The sequence below is a fragment of the Hipposideros armiger genome, unplaced genomic scaffold (genome assembly GCF_001890085.2).
Source record: "Hipposideros armiger isolate ML-2016 unplaced genomic scaffold, ASM189008v1 scaffold_710, whole genome shotgun sequence".
NCBI lineage: Eukaryota > Metazoa > Chordata > Mammalia > Chiroptera > Hipposideridae > Hipposideros > Hipposideros armiger.
In genome coordinates this window covers 277,293-294,838 of record NW_017732060.1, presented here as the reverse complement: position 1 = coordinate 294,838, position 17,546 = coordinate 277,293, and the positions used below count along the sequence as shown (strand labels likewise).

At 44.1% G+C, this 17,546-nt stretch overlaps 1 protein-coding gene across 1 annotated transcript in view; it reads right to left on the bottom strand.

Moving 5' to 3' along the window:
* GLI3 (GLI family zinc finger 3) overlaps nt 1-17,546 on the bottom strand; it is a 287,264-nt gene that overhangs the window by 180,209 nt on the left and 89,509 nt on the right. Inside the window, exon 3 of the mRNA XM_019627118.1 lies at nt 14,581-14,823. Coding sequence (XP_019482663.1) covers nt 14,581-14,823 — 243 coding nt within the window. The remainder of the gene's footprint in view (nt 1-14,580; nt 14,824-17,546) is intronic.

The following is a 17,546-nucleotide window of genomic DNA, read 5'->3' as shown; positions in this document are numbered from 1 at the left end:
ACACCAAAAAACAGCTGAAGTAGCAATACTTACGCCAGACAAAATAGACTTTAAACCAAAGACTACAATGAGAGACAAAGAAGGACCCAGTAATACCACTTATGGGTATTTATCCAAAGAAACCCAAAATACTCCTTCTAGGGGACCTGTGCATCCATACGTTCCTGGCAGCATTGTTTATAATGGCCAAGATGTGGAGTCAGCCTAGGGGTCCGTCCATCAATGAATGAATGGATCAAGAGGAGGGGGTATATATATATACAATGGAGTATTACTCAGCCATAGAAGGGAAAGGGTTCTCGCCATCTGCGGCAGCATGGATGGACCTGGAGGCTACTGTGCTGAATGGAGTATGTCAGACAGAGAAAGACAGATGCAATGTGATTTCACTTATATGTGGAATTTGAAGAACCAAACAAATAAACAAGAAACACTCATAGATACAGAGAACATTTTGATGGCTGCCAGATGGGAGGGGGCTTAGGGATGCGTGGAAAAGAGGAATGGATTAAGAAGTACAAATTGGTTATTGCACAGTAGTCAATGTGGATTTAGGGTGTAGCAGAAGGATTATAATCAGTAATATTGTAATAACTACATATGGTGCCAGATGGGTTACTAGATTGGGGTGATAGATGGGAGGGGGATTGGAGGTAGGGTGAAAAAGGTAAAGAGATTAAGAAGTACAAATTGGATGATACACAGTCATCATGGGGATGTAAACTAAAGCATAGGGAATATAGTCAATAATATGGTAATAACTATGTATAGTGCCAGGTGGGTACTAGACTAGTCAGGGGATCACTTCTTAAATTATACAAATGTCTAATCACTATGCCGTACTCCTGATATAATGCACAGCATGGGGAATACAGTCAATAATATTGTGATAGCGTGGTCCTGTGTCAGATGGCTGCTGGACTTATGGTGGACTTCCTTAGGTATATAAATGTTGAATAACTATGGTGTACACCTGAAATTGATATAACGTTGCATGTCAGCTATATTTTTTAACAAAAATCTTTTTTTTAAAGTCTCATTAACTTTCCTTATTTTCCCAATACAGTGGGAGCTTTGTTACAACTTGTATTTTTATCACCAGATTGAGATCCATCTCAGGTGAGATCAAGCTTCCTGAAACAGAACGTGATGCAGACGGGGTGGTAGTTCACATTAGCCTTCACAGCAAACCCGTCGTGCCTGTAGGTACCTGTGAGAAAGGGGCCCCACAAGGGGTCTTCTTTTTTTTCTCTCTCTCTTTTTTTAAAAAAATTATTTTTTTTTTAAGATTTTTTTTGGGGGGGGAGAATTGGGGGATGGGAACAGCACTGGGGAATTGGGGGAACGGGAACAGACAAGGTGCTGTCCTTTTGTTCTTCAGTCTAGTTGTGGAGGACATTGCTTCACTGGCCCAAGTTGGCACCATCATTGTGCTTTTCCCGGGCGAGGCAGATCAGTCGCTGGCTTCTGGACGGCCGCTCACGGCGGCTGCTGGCCGCTCACGCTGGCTGCTGGCTACACACGGTAGCCCATGGCAACCCACTGCAGCAGGGGCTGCAGACTACCTGTCGCCGTTGACTCACGGCAGCCCAGCTCCAGGTTGAGCTGTTGTTCAGCATCTTAGCTGTAGAGGGCAGTGTCACTGGCCCTCATATGTGGGATCCGAACCGGGGCTCTCTGGCGTCCCAAGCCAGTTCTTAACCATCGCACCACTCGGCTGGCCCCAAAGGGTCTTCTTGACTCTCTTCACACATTTTCCTCAATCTCATCCCTCCTTAGCATCTATTTCCTTCAGTTATTCATTGAGCATTGCCCTGTCTCTTTAGCCGCACTGTCCATTACTCGTATTCAGTCCTCTTCATTTTTCCTCATAAATCATTCCTCCAGCCCCTTAATCATGCCTAACTGCTTCTTCCCAAGATTCTTTTAGTTTATGTCAGATGCCAAAGCCCAGAGACCAGGAACTGCTCGCAGTAGTGGGACACCACCAAGATGCCCCTGTGCAAAAAGGCCTGTGTTTGTTTTCCCCCTCCCTCCCTCTCTCTCTCATCAACATTCCAATTACTCTTATAAATAAGGGGGAGCTCTCTCCCTGCCGCTTCCTCTCCTGGGTGGAGCAGGGTGGTCTGCTGCCCTGTGTGTCACACAGAGGGACAGCTGAGGGATCACTGTCCCTGGACGAGGCGTAGGTGGGTCCAGATACTATATTATCCTGGTGAAAGGTCCTTACTTATACAGGCTGCTGGTCAGAATGGAGAGTTCACACAATGAATCGATCTTTGATCCAAACAGACATCCTCTGTCCCCAAAGCCACTGCAGGTATGAGGAGAGGGCAGTGTAACAAGACAAGCAGGAGAGCAGTGCAGAGTGGTCCAGACTCAGAGTGGCACTGTGAGCCCAATTAATTCAAGTGCCAGTGGATTTTTGCAAAAACTAGATGAGATCATGGGACAGGTCATTAGCCTGGCTCCAGCACCTGGGAAATGCTTCACTTACTGTTGTGTTGTGCCCCTGTTTCCTCACACACTTATCTCCCCAAAACAGAGGGGCACAGAGAAGACCCGGAGGCCTCCCAGTAATTAAATCATAGGTAACTTCCAATTCTTTAGGAGAGTATCCACTGAGAAACAAGTTCTCCTTCCTTCCCACGTAGCTATGCCAGGAGCACCGTGACTGCAGGGGTCGCACCAAGCATCCCTATGACCTCCATGCTGGGCCTGGAGACCCACCCTGGCCTCCCAAGAGCGCTCCAAGCCTGTGCTGTCACCGCTGGCAACACCACCACCCGGTCCAGCCAAGTTCCCAACCTCCCCCTAATGGGGCTGAGCCCGAACCACTGCCCACCTGGCCAGGCCCTAGGCCCTGGTGCAGACGTGGACTGCCATTTTGAAGACTCAGCATTTTGAGCTCAGCTACTTCTAAACGACATAAAAATGCACAACATACTTAGCCTTACTGGACCTCAGTTTCCTCGTCTGTCAATGGGGAAATTCATGACAACCTTTCATAAGGATGTTGTACAGATTTGAAGAATTCATAAGCAAAGCCAATGTCATAGTATGTGGCACAGAGGCCTCATTTCTGCTGGTGGTAATTTCTGAGAGGGGGACCATGTCCCTCCCGCCTGGGCTACAGCCATAGCCAGCTGAGTCACCACCATATTTCTGCATTCTCCCCTACATGACAGTCTCCACAGACAGCCCGAGTTATATTCCTCAAGTAAAAAGCAACTCGCATCACTCCCTCCATTGCCCACAAGGTTCCCCTAACCTCGTTTTCCCTAACTGTCCCCCTCCCCCACCGGCCACCAAAGTAGCCTTCTCTCTGCTACTGGCATAGCCACAGCAAGACCCCAAATTCTACTTTTTAAGTGGAATGCTCTCCCCTTACATCCTCCCATGGCTGGTTCCTTTTGTCATTTGGTTCTCAGCTGTAAAGACACCTCCCAGCAAGGCCTGCCTTGCCATACCTGCCCCATTTTAAGGTCCGTCGCTGCACCTGTGGCCCTCCCGAACACACCACCTGTTCTAGTGGGCGTAGAGTATCAGCTGTTTGAGTCTCACTGACATCTCTTCCCAGGTGTCTGGTGTGTGTCCTCCAGTCTAGCTGGAATGTTGGCTCCAAGAGCAAGAAGGGCCGAATTCGTTTTGGCAAACGCTGACCCCTCAGGGCCTGGGCAGTGACTCAGAGCAGGCTCTCAAAATACACACAGTAGGGGGCCCCGGTGGATTGGGGGAGGGGGCTGTCACTTTGTGAAGGGTGAAAAGTATAACTACTGCATTGTTTTGTACACCTGAAACTAATAAAACACACACACACACACACACACACACACACACAGTATTTTTGAAATGAGAATCAATACCATGCATCATGTACCCAATGGAGTAAGATTTGAAGCACACCACACCAGGGCTGTGATCAGAGGGTCTGGTACACCAGAGGCACTCAGGGACCTCACACTGCTCGACTATCTCTGTAGCATCAATTTGTGGAATGTGATGGACACAAAATACATTAAAACATGTAGAAGGAAATTGCATATTTCATCAAAGGGTCAACCTACATGGTCAGATTCATGAAGCCAAGCTGGGATCACAGAGCCAAGTGTGAAATTCATGGAACCACAGATGGGGGTGGGGGCGAGGTAGCGGGCAATGGTATTCTTTGACATTCCTTCCTTAAAGGCAAAAAGCAGGGATGGGGGGAGGGGGAGGGAGAAAATTTGAAATCTTGCTTGATTTGAAAGCAGGTTTATTCCACAAAAGCAAACTGAAAAAAAGGTGGTGTCTGTTTCCCAGCCTCCATGCACCTGCCTCTCTGCTCCTCTCTAACCTAGGAAACAGGCACCTCCTTTTATTCCACTCACAAATCACAAGCACAATCAGGATGCAGATTTGGGTCCCCCTCGGAGGACTAGCTAACACCCATCCTCCCAGAGTGGGCCTCCTCCAACCTGCACAATGTCCACTGATTAGCTGTGCAGCCTCCTACTGCGAGGATACGTCCGTGTTCTGTCTCCTCCTGGGGGTCCCACCATCTCCCCTAAAAGTCTTTCTGCCCAGGCGGATTGCAGGCTTATCCCACCACTGGAAGTCTTTGTTCTCATTTCCCCCAGCCATATCAGCTACTGGATTTCCCAGCTGAATTTCACTTTGTTATTTCTGGCCCCCATCCCCAATCTTGCTGTGGGCCCTTTGCACAATTTCTCCAGCTGGACTGCTGTTAGGGTATTTGAGAGTTTTCCGAAAAAAAATAAAACTCAAGGGGTTTTTGTTAATTGTGAATATTCTATTTTGGAGTTAAAATCTGTCTTGATACAGAACATTCTTAATTCACTGGAAATTAAGCCACATCCTTCTCCCAATGTTTGGGATTTGCATTTCCCAATATGAGATCAACATATTGTGACTACCAGGGTTATCTCATACGGAAAAGGCTCAGCAGTTTGAGGGCAAGTAGAAATGAATTTTGTTGTCTTGGGGGGCGGGGGGGATGACAGGGGGGAAAAAGGGCTGCCAGCACAGAGGTCAGCAGTGGTTGTGGGGCAGAACCCCACCTGGGCAAACCCAGAGGAGGTGAATAAACTCCGCAACAAGTAAACTCTGGGTCAGTGCTGGGAAACATAGTTTAAGTTTTCAAAAGCAATGAAGTAAGTCTCAGGGATCGCCCTGGCTTCCTGCAGAAGAGACCAGCTTCTCATGAAACATGCCCGCCTGCACTCTGAGAAGTATCCTGCCTCCTGCCACACCCTCCCCTGAGCTCCACCCTCCAATCAGAGAGACCTCTTAAGGTGCTGACAGGTGTTAGGCCTGGGCCTTTGCAAACATTCCTCTCTATTCTTTCCAGGGAGAGTAGTTCAGGTGTCACTTCCTCCAGGAAGCCTTCTGGGCTCTTTAAGTCTGGGTCAGGTGTGTGTATTACCTGCTTCCAAAGGACCCTGCTTCCATCGTTCCTGACAAGTCCTCTGGGATGGACTTTCTGCATGGGCTTATCTACTCATCTCAATGTGCCATCAGCCGGAAGCTCCCTGGAAGCAGGAAGCCTGCTCATTCTGTCCAACACTGGTGAGCACATAGGGGACACTTAGTACTTAAGCACAAGCTCAATGAACAATGAATGACTGCCAGATGAATGGCTGAATGAATCCGGGTTTTTCCTCATTTTGTTCTAAGATGAAGAAACTCATCAAAAACTGAGGTTAATAAAAAGGCTGGACTCCCCAACAGGAGGGAAGACATTTGGAAGATAGGAACAATTCACTGCAGAAGAGTCCCAAGTAGAGACCCATATGTAAAAGCTACAAGGATGGAGGAAGTTGGATACTTTTCAAATAGTGCTACAAGAATCCAAACTCTCAGAAATGGGAAGGACAGAGCAATAAAATGCCTGGTTACCCTATATTTAACCAAAGCGTGAAAGGCACAAAGAGAGAAAATGCAGCCCTTTCACTAAGAAGTATGACAATACAGCACAAATTTATAGGTACAAGGTCAAGAAAGCTAAAGCAAGACAGGAGATGCAGCTTTCCAGAGACATCAAAGGTAACGTTCTGTAATTGCACAAGAAAAAGGAGGAGGAGCCAGGGGTAATGTATAATGTTGCCTATGTTAGGAAGCGGGATGGAAAGCCGTTAGCAGATGGCTAGGAAACGGCAGGAGTTGCCCTGTTCCTCATGCTTTACTCTAGGAAGGAAGGAAAGAAGGGCGAGAGAGGGAAGAAGGGATGAAGGGAGGAAGGGAGGAATGGAGGGAGGCTAAACAACTAAAAAAACCTGCCACTTGTATGGTGGGTGCCAAGCTAGAAAAGGAAAAGAACTGCATGGAATATTTAAACAACTGGATTCGTAATCCCAAATCTATTTGTCAGTGGAGTCTCCCAATGACATGGATTACACCAAGCTTGGGCAGTAACAACTTGTAAAGGTGTTACCAAAATCATGAACTGCCTAAGTTACTGACGATAAGACAGATCATTGAAATTAGGGAAAGGGGAAACAAATACCATGCTCACCTTAACTACAGGAAAAAATACCTATCCGTTCAATTTTAGAGGGGTGTCAAAACATGCGAGCATCTGCTCCCCTGTGCTGACCCCACGGGACTGAAAATGGGGGTGCTCCCCCACGCCTACCTGTTTCCCCGAATATAAGAGCTAGCCAGAAAATAAGCTGTAGCATGATTTTAGGTGCCAAAAAATGGCACCTTGGCATACTGAATATTTTAAGCTGAAGGAGTTTGTGAAAAAGGCACCCTTCTCCCTGAAACAGGTTATAAAACCCTCATGTGAGGGGTGTGTGCCCTCCATATCCCAGAGGAATCATGCTACGGCTTAGTCTCCAGCTAGGTCTTATTTTTAGGGAAACAAGGTGTGAGTAAAGTGCCAACTCATGCCAGAGCAAGAATCCCAGCAGTGTTAAATATGCTGTATGATCCAGAAGCAAATATTTTGGATGTTTTAAAATGTGCAATTTATAATGTATAAATGTGTCATAAATACTTTCAACTGAAAAGACTGGGTGACTACGTTTGGATCAGAGGCTGCGTATAAGGACTTAAATTGTCAGATGGAGGCAGAAGCATCTGTCTCTTCAAGAGGCCAAGTAGCACCTCCGACGCTGGATGAACTTCATCTCCGCCAACAACAGCTGGCCCATCTCTGACTCTGCCCAACGTCAGCATTCATGAGCCTCCGGGCCAGCCCTCGGAATCCTGGTGGACATAAGGGCTCAGTGCTACTCCTGGACTATGACACTGTTGTTAAAAACAAAAGCCAACCGAGTAAATGTGAAGATCTAATTGGCTTTGTTAACGAGTCATGAATTGGGCAGCATCCCGCTTAGAAACTAGAAAGGTGCTCCCAGGAGTAGTACAAAATGGAAGGATTTGATAGGAAGAAGGGTGGGGCAAGGGAGCTAGCAAAAGAAAGGGTAATTCGGGGCCACAGATGCTTTTCTTTGGGGACGAGAAGGGGAAGGGTTTCTATCATGCAGATTACCTTACTGGTGCTTGACCAGAAAATTCCAGACTGGCTGATTAAGATTGTATTTTGGGGAGAAGATAAAACTGCAATTAGGTTAGCAATTAACTCTAGGTTTGGCATCATGCGATTTTAGCGCAAGTGATGCCATTTGAGGCCTGTGTTTCTTTTTAACAATTCTAAAGACCAACATAAACAGACAACAAAGGGACACAGCTGTGATGTGTTTACAGGTGAGAATTACATACCTACTTGGTGTCAGATAGGAAAATATCCTTGTTGAGAGGAACTTAAAGAAGACTTTCAAAGGCAGTGCTGTTTAGATAGGGCTTGAAGAAAAGTAGGTTTTGAGAAAGAGGAGGAAAGCAAAGAACTTTCTAGAATGAACAGCAGTTATGAGTGGGCAGCCAGACTTACCTGAGGGGAGGACTGTGTTGGGAAGGAGAAGAGACGGCTGAGCCAATGCACCAATTGGCAAACTGATTTTTCTCTAGAAAATGGTCTCCCTTAGCCTTTTTTTCTATTCCTCTGAGTGGCCTTCAAGCTTCTTCCTGGTCCCCTCTGATAAATATATCCCCAAAATTCAATGGATAAAATCAGTAGCTAATTTTTCCAAATGCTACAGTGCTTTTCTCGCTGTTGGTTCCTAGTTTCACTCGCCGCCTCCGAAGATCGAGCTGTAGGACCACAGTCACATCAGGCACAAGAGTCATCAACATTCATTGGCGAGAGCCATTCGGAACCCTAAGAATTATCACTAAACTTCAACTTCTTTCTGCAGGGTTACCTTGCAATGTAGCTCTTTAAAAATCAACTTCTTGGGCCGGCCGAGTGGCGTGTCGGTTAAGAACGGGCTTGAGACGCCAGAGGGCCCCGGTTCAGATCCCACATATGAGGGCCAGTGACACTGCCCTCCACAGCTAAGATGCTGAACAACAGCTCAACCTGGAGCTGGGCTGCTGTGAGTCGCCGGCGACTGCGTAAGCTGCAGCCCCTGCTGCAGTGGATTGCCATGGGCTACCGTGTGTAGCCAGCAGCCGCAGTAAGCGGCAGTCCAGAAGCCGGCGACTGATCTGCCTCACCCAGGAAGAGCGCAATGATGGTGCCAACTTGGGCCAGTGAAGCAACGTCCTCCACAACTTGACTGAAGAACAAAAGGACAGCAACTTGTCTGTTCCCCTTCCCCGATTCCCCAGCGCTGTTCCCATCCCCCAATTCCCCAATAAAAATCTTAAAAAAAAAAAATCAACTTCTTACTCTACAGATACTAACACGGGTTTTCAGTGTGTGTTTGTTTTTATTGTTATTAATTTTGCTTGATGTGAATACCCTCTCCCATAATATTTGTATTATGGTGCTATATATTTGGTAACGTTCCTTTACTATTGGGAAGGGATTTGAAAAATACTGTGATTAAACTGGGTTTCTTCCTTTGATTTTCATATTTTAAATAAAGCCAGTCATTCATACAAAAGAAAAGCAACTGTCCCTGAGCAAATCTTTTGAGGACAGAGTTCAAAGTAAACTGCATAAGGTTTTTACATCATTTCTGTATGTATTTGATATATAGATCAATATCTGTACAAATTGAATCTTTTATTTTCTTGGTAACTTGTGATCATTGAGAAAGTATTTGGAACTTTCTCAGGAAGTGTATATAATGGCGTGAAAAATTCATTCGGAGGAATTTGTGTTCCTTTCATTTTTACCAAATTGCAAATTTTCAGCATGGCTGTGGAAAGCATTAAAATTATAACTTAGTGTACAACATGAAAATAATTCACTAAATTTGCCCTTTTTTACACAAAATGAAACATTAAAGTTAAAAAAAAGAAATCTATGGAAGTGGCTCACTGTTTCTAGTCTTCAAACATTACCTCAGGGTTGTTGAACGAAGCCTTGGGTCTATATGGAATTGCTAAGAGAAAGACAAGAATAAGCAGGAAGCTATTCATAAGCTCACAAATAACGGTTTTGCAAAGGTGCACAGACTCGTTTGCATCTTCTCACTCCAGTTCCCCCTACAAGTTAAGACAAACAGCTGAGGAAGTAAGATGCCTAGCACAGTCCCCAGAGTATGACCCAACATCAGTCTTTCTTGTTAAACAGTCTAATGTTCAAGTTAAAAAAGGAGCAAAACCAAAGCAGTCCTGATGGACTCAGGTGTTCTCCAAGAGGCAGACAGCCTGCATGGGAATGGAGCTGTGTGCTCAGGGAGCTGTCACTGCCTTCGCAGTCTGGTCAACACCAAACTGTTCACTGTGCCTTATAGGCATTTCTGTCTCTCAACTTCCAGATCACACTCCAATAGTAAGGGAAATGTGAGCAGGTGTACCTATTAAATATGTAAAACACGCATCTCCTCTGCTACTCAGAAGATGTATTTCTAAGCAGAATATAAAATCACCCAATATAAAGACAGGTAGAAAAAAAATCTTACATGCATTTTTTTTTAAGCACACAAGGACGCAAGTGGGCTCAGTGTACCAGCTTTCCACAGAAAATAAATGCAAGCGATTAAAAATTCAGTTTCTTTTCTTTAAGCTAATTCCTCAGGTTTTGCTAATTAGCAACAGATAGTTCTGTCATCTGAGCTTGGAAGCATAAGGAAGAATACTGATGGTGTGTGTTCAATCACAGAGTTTGCATGGAAGAATGAATCATATTTTCCAAGAGGAATTCCTACTTGGGAGCAGCTGGGGGCAGAGGGAAAACACTCTTCACACAACTATAAAACTGAAAAAGAGACCTGAAATTTTAGAAAAGCGGAGTATCCTTTTTCCCCCTTAAAGAAAACCAGCAGGGGACCCATAGGACATGACTAGTGAATCCAAGAAAATTCCCCACAAAGACCCTTTCAGGGACAGTTAGAAAACTGGACTCTTCACAGTAAGACTAAGACAGAAGACAATAAAACACATGTTTTCTGTAACAGGGGAGAGAATAAAAGTTAAGTGTCACCCAGGGTGCAGGAATGCTTTAACTATTATGTCATCTGCCTTGCAAGTTTATAAAACAATAAATGTACTGCAGTCCGTGAGAGCAAAGAGGGATGGTGGTTTGAAAATATCTGGCTACAGATGGAACAGGAGCAGAATAAAGCTGCTGAGAAATCTTTGAGCAGGAGATGGGGGTCCTTATCCTGACGCCGGTACAAGCAGGTCAGGTCCCTCAAATCCAGCCCCTCCTAGGCTCTCCCCAATTATCAGGTGCTAGTGATCCCGCAGCAGTGAGCCTGTCAGCACCACACGGCAGAGTCTGAGCCGTGCAGCCCAATGTCTGCTTCCCGGCCTTGATATACAGCCCATCCACAACACCCTTCAGGAGGGAACAACCCCCAAGGCCCCCACGAGGATTTTATTCCAAACATATGTTGCAAATGTTTGAAGTGCCCACTATCCATGGGTTTTCTTTTTTCTTTTCTTTTTTTTAAGTCAAACCAACCCACAAAACTTAAAATACTTTGAATCCTGCCTAAGTGTAATTTGTGAAAATGCAACATTGCATACCCAAGTATAATAAAGTCTTGTGCAATAAAAGTTTTACAGATGTCCTTCTGAGGGGGGAGAAAATGATTTTACTTTTTCCGGTCTTACAGGAAGCCTGCCCACACGTTAGAAATACAAAGTTAGTATATATAGAAGCACAAATTAGGCATCTTGGAAAGTCTGCATTTTCCAACCAGAGAGAAACGAGGGAATTACTGTGCGTGCTCAGATACCCGGCTACATTGGGTTAGAAGAGTCTTCAGTTCCACAGCCTGATGGGAGTTGGCATACGACTCAAAGAAAAAGGCAGTGGCCTAAAAAGGTGTTTCTGAACCTTGAGGTACTGAACGTCTGCAATGAACTTGTGTTACTGACAATGCTGCAGAACTGAGACAGGGTAAAGAAAGGTGATCAAAATTTTACCCTCATTTTTAAGAGGGTTTTTTTCTCATACACTAAAAAATTCTTAGAAGATGTCAATTTCAGCATCACATCAGTATTAGGTTTACCTGGATAATTCAATCCAGATAAGATACATAGATTTTATTATAAAGGTACCTAAAAAATACTCTTTATACTGGTAGAAGATTAAATAATCCAATAGGGCTCTAGAAGAAGTCAAGTCATATCCTGTCTGACTCTCTGAGACTTAGTTCAGGACATCTTTAAATTATTTAATATGAATAAATATTGTACCTTTCATTTTCGGCACATATTAAGTTTGTATGTTACATAAAACACTTTCTGCCAAGAATTTAAAATGTTAAAACTTCTCAAACTCACTTGAAAGCTTTAAAATTTCTTTACTTACAAAATAGGAAAAAATTGTAATCAATCCACTGAGGTTCCGTGAGAAAGGATTATGTTCAGAAGACCATGGGGCACAGTTCTGACTACACCACACTACCCTTTTCCTAGGGTTTATAAACCACTCCATCTCTAATCTCTGTGTACAGGAGACGCTGACCTCAGGGAGGCAGGTGAGCGGGTCGGGCACAGAAAAGCCAGTCTACCCTACACCAAACACAACTGCAGCACTAACAACAGTAACTTGGCTTGGAGAATGAACTTATCACATACACATATGGTGATGGTGGTGATGATGGTGATGGTGATGGTGGTGGTGATGGTGATGATGGTGGTGATGGTGATGGTGGTGGCGATGATGGTGATGATGGAACAAAAGGAAGAGGGGGAAGTAGGAAGAGGAAGAGGAGGGGGCAGAGAAGAACAACTACCTTAATATTTCTCAGCCATTCCCCATGAGCCAGAGATTTTACTAAATACTTTACTTACATGGTCTTGCTTAATTCTCACGAGAACACCACGGGGCAGGCAGTCACATCACCCTCCTTCAAAAGTTAGGGAATGATTCGCAGAGGAGCCAGCACACTTGGCCAAGGTCACACAGCCAGTAGGTGGCAGAGCTGGAACTCAAATCCAAATCCCCCCGAGTGCTAAGTCATCTGTGTAACTTCCAGGACTCCCTATCCCTCTTACATATATAATAATACCATCTATTTATGACCAATTTAGGGAGCACATTGGTATAGTGGGTCAAATAGCACATGCCATCTGATTACAGACACCTTACACAGCTTGTAAGTGATCATGTAATTTTAACAGTGATTTCAATGATACCATGGGAAAAGCTTTAGAATAACCAACCTACTGGTGCTATGTCCTCTAAACAGTGACAATGAATAGTCTCAAGCCCTCCTAAGAGCTCTCTAGAGCCAATGCTCACTAATCCACTAGAAGCCCAGGATTTGGGTCACACATGTAGACCACCGAGAGGTGACGAGGGTCCCAGGTGTACAGAGAGCTCCTAGCCCCTCAAGTGACAGGAAAGGATTCAACGGGCAAACCGTTAGAATGGACCAAGAGCAAGCTGCAATTTGAATGACACGGAGCAAGTTGACGGTCTCTGCCTACTTCCGCCAGCCAAAAAAACAGTACTTGTCAGCTGTCTGAATTAAATTAAATACCTCACTCATTAGTGGGCCTCTGGAACAGAAAGCAAAACATAAATATACAATGGGAAAAGTTTTGTTCATACATAAGGCCAAACACAACACAAGGAGTTTATGTATAATAATTTAGACTTGATTTTTTTTTTAAGTAAACATACTATCAGGGAAAATTAATGGAGGTAGAAAGTATGTAGACGATTCCCTCACATTTTCTGCATGTATGATATCTAATAGAGACCCATAAATAAAAAAACAACGTAGAAAACAGAAATGTACTCAGAGAAAAACCCTACGAACACTATTTTAAACTCTCGTTCCTAAAATAAAAGAAAAATAAAATAAACCTTTAATGAGGGAAGGAAAGGAACAGACAACTACACCTCCTCATTTCTGTGCCTGTAAAAATTACAACTGCAGCAATAGGACTGAAAGGCACTTTTCCAAACAGAGAAGTTTAAAAACAGAGAAGACTTAAAGGATCCATAAAACCTTTTCCTCCACGCTTCTGACCACTTAAAAAAAAAGTCTCTCTCCACTTAAGAAAATAATGGATCTTCCATCTTTACCAACAATATAATCTTGTGGGGGGTGGGGNAGGGGAGGGTTGCCGAGATTTGGGGCTGTGCGAGGCTCTTTGATCTGCACCCTGTTGAGGGACCATCCCCCTCTGCTGCAAGCCAACTAATGAAGGGGTGGAATTAGCTTTTATCCTGGGCACTTTCTGGAGCAAGAAAATATGCACTAATCAGCTGTCTTCACTAATCAGTCATCTGGCTAATGACCTTTTGCCTTAACACACTAAAAGTTCTGAATGATGTGGAAAAAGGGAAACAAGAGCCAACCCCCGCTCTGGAGCTCAATGGATCATGTGGAATTGGAGCCAGGAAGGTTAAATGGCAAGTCCGCATCCTGGCAAGGGGATAAATCTGTAATCAAGAGCCGCAAGCTTTGGCACCTCAATACGAACTTCATTAGTCCACCATCGAGTTATGTTTTTTAACTAGAAACAGGCCAGAAATAAACTCAACACATGTATTTTTCTGTATAGTCTGCCTTTGGAGAAAACCATCGTATGTCTGTGTTCAGAGTCCTAGTTGATTTCTTAAACTTGATCAGTGCTCAAAAAGGAGCTCCCAGTATTGCTGGCACGCTAGTGAGAGAAGAAAGCGCATGTAGGAAATCTTCCCTGGGAGGGAATTTAGCACTGATTCGTTCAAAGAAGTTTGTTCCTCCTCAACAATTCAGCAAAACATCATTAAAATGAGGGTTGCTTCTGTTAAAGACTTCAGCTAGAGCAGCCCACTGCAGCAACCCCCATCAACCAATTTTCCCACTGCAGCGTCCAGCTGGGTGAAGAGTATCTGGTTCCTGTCCCCAGGAAAGGTCCAAGCAGATGAGCCACAGATGGGCGCCACAGATGGGCATCGCCCCACTGAGGCCTGAAGTTATTTAGGGAGGTTAAAGAAACTGCTCTCCCTAAAAAGAAGAAGGGACAAGACATGGGAGAAGTAACAAGAAAAGTGGACGCTAAGTTAAACATTTGTGTAAATCAGTGCAAGCAAAATATTTCATAAAGTGCGCTCACAGCCTCCCAGGGCTCGGAAGCACGTGCCGCGCACCACAGGACAGGACCACTTACGGTAGTGAGGTTCCATGTAGCCATTCCTGGGGTCCATGGCGAACACGGCCCCGCGGTACGGCACGGAGGGCTCGGCCAGGTGCGGTAGGGACCCATGGATCTCCTTTTTGATCAATGAGGCCCTCTCGTCACTAGATGTGGAAGGCTCCTCGCTGATCTTGCCAAGCCCCTGAGCACTCTGCGGCTGCATGGCGACTGCGTTTCTTCTCTCTCGGTGATAGGTCTGTCCAGGACTTTCATCCTCTGAAAACAGAAGAAACATAAAAGCTCTGTGACAACTTTAAGGAGCAATTCAAAAACAGTCATCACTTAAGTCTCCCTCCCTAAAATAAGCCGTTTTCTCATTCTTGGCAACTTTGAAAGCCGCATGCACCTTGATGGGATGTCCTTCAGACAAAACTGCTTATGAATGAGGGGCCAAAATACAAATGGAAGGATGAAGGGGAGGCAGAAATGAGTCTGTTAAACTGAGAGGGAGGGGGTCAGCAAATTGCTATCACCAGCTTACGACTGAATCTGCCAGTGAGGCTCTTCCTCAGGGACATGTCAGTGTCCCCGCAGGTCCCACTAAAGCTGGACGTTTTGCCAGCCTAGGGCTGTGGTGTCCACAGCTTCCCCTCGTCTGTCTGAGGACGCCAGGCCTCTCGGGTAACCGGAGCTTGAATATCCACAGAGGTTCTGGGTGATCCTGGGGTCAAAGGACCTCTGTCCCTCAGAGGATGACCTGTTAGAAAGTGACGCAGAAGTTTTGGTGCTTTAGTTTTTTTAAGTCAGATTTGTAGCTCACTGAGAGATTTAACAAAGTCAGAGATGGGACAGAAAACCCAATGGTTACAAAGTTGCCAATCATGAAAACCTCCAGGACCCCTTACAAGACACTTCCTGCTTCAGCCCACAGAACACAGCAGAGAGTTAGGAGGAAAGAAGAATGAGGCTGAAAATTCAAGTGTAAGCTGGCTCTGGGGTGAGGCAGGTGTCAGCCATGCGGGGATATGCACATACTCTGGTGGGATCTAGGCATTGCTTCAAACATGTAAGAAACAGCCTGATGAAATTCTACATACATTTGATATTCTAGGTCCCTAATACTTCTTTTCCCTTTAATCTGTAGGAACTTCCCATCCATCCACTATGGTTCTCTGCAAATGTGATTGGATGACCTTTCTATAACAGTAGATCAAAGAAACAATGCATAAAATTAAACCAGACTGGCTATCTGAACCCACACAAGTGAACCAATTCATCTGTTAGAATCATACACATACACCAAACAAGCTCTGCATTTAAGCAACAGACTGTCATCCTCTGGCAGATAAGTGCTGATGAAAACAAAATTGTTCCGGCACTGCTCAGACACCTAATTTGGAAAACTGTTTCCCACTCCTGATGGGGGGGTGGGGGGGCGGGGCGCAACAACTATATTTGGGTATAAGTAATAATATTGTACATTTTAGGTGGACAGATTTTGAACACATCTCAATATACAAACTTCAAAGTATTCTATAAAACAGGTATGTCTGGGTGAGAGCCCCTAAAAAACAGAAAAAGTATACTTTAGCAGTTTCATAGTTGTTTGTACCAATTCAGAAGGAAGAAGGAAGTATAGCTCTAAACACAGACAAGCCTGAAAATACAAACTAATGACTACTGTTTTGTGTTGACTAATGACCTTGCTACCTAGAGCAGTAGTCTTTCTGCCTTTGTCTGGGACTTGAAGAAATAAGCAATGCATTTTTTCTCAGCCTAGCAAATGACTTGCAAAGCAGTATAAACCACGATATATATGTTGGTCTTCACCATGAATTGCCACTACAGGGTTACTGGGAAACATTCCTTTAGCATTGTTTTGTGCAGACCCTCACCCCGAACCTTGTACACATGGGATTCATATGGAATAAATTATGAATTTAATCTATAAGTAACTACTAAAAAAAACCAAAAAACAAAAAAAACCTGGTGCAATCCCACATTTTTCACACATTGATTTTACAAAAGCAATCAAGCCTTGCTTTTGCTAATTTGAAAATAAACTACAAAAACAAATCCTACGTTTTTCTTTTCCCTTCTGACTAGTCCTTTCAGGCACTAGTCCACCCTTATCCTTCATTAGCAGTGAAGTTGCAGGCTATAGAATAAGGGTTTACAGTTATGTTAACGCAAAAGGGTGTCAAAAACACGAAAACTCTTAATGTTATAAAAATCCCTATAACCTACAAATGGCCAAAGTCATATTTTCCACTAAATTACACCTGTATAAACACCTTTATTTCAAATTTCAACCTGAACTTGTAGCACTGAAGTGCAGATTCTGTAGAATGGACCTTCATTTGGAAAGCTAAGTAGCCCTTAGTGAGAGGGGCTGTGACTTATAATTAGCATTCCATGGGAAAGATTAATAACCAAACGCTACTAATCTCTTCCAGGTTTAAAACAGGATTCCCTTGACTTAATCTTCCTAGAAGAAATTAAGTTTTCTTCTCTTAAAGCCACATAGCTAAACCGTGTGAGTTTCTTTCAGAAGTCGTGCCTTTATGACAAGTATTTGATTCCAACCTCAGGAATAACGGATTAATTGGCATGGTCTGACCAGAGTCCTGCCGCCCCCACCCAGCAGTGAGGGAGAGAGGTAGAAATAGGGGTGTTTTTAGCTAAATGATTTCTTTCCACAAGTACTGAATTTTTTTTAATTAAATTATTTTCTTAATGAGAGTTAACCCAACATGTGTGAATATTAAAGTTATAAAAAGAAATACGCAAAGTTCAAATATTTATTACATAAAAAAGTTAACTAGTTCCCTTACTAAAAGTAAAAGGCAGCCAAGAATTTTTTTAATGTGGAAACTTTCACCAGACTGACTTTTACAATAGTCGAGGCTACCACCTTTTTACCTACCCTCCCTCTGCAAACCATTCCAGCAAACATTTCATGAAGTTTACCTCTCGCACTGGTTGCTTCTGATGGGCAT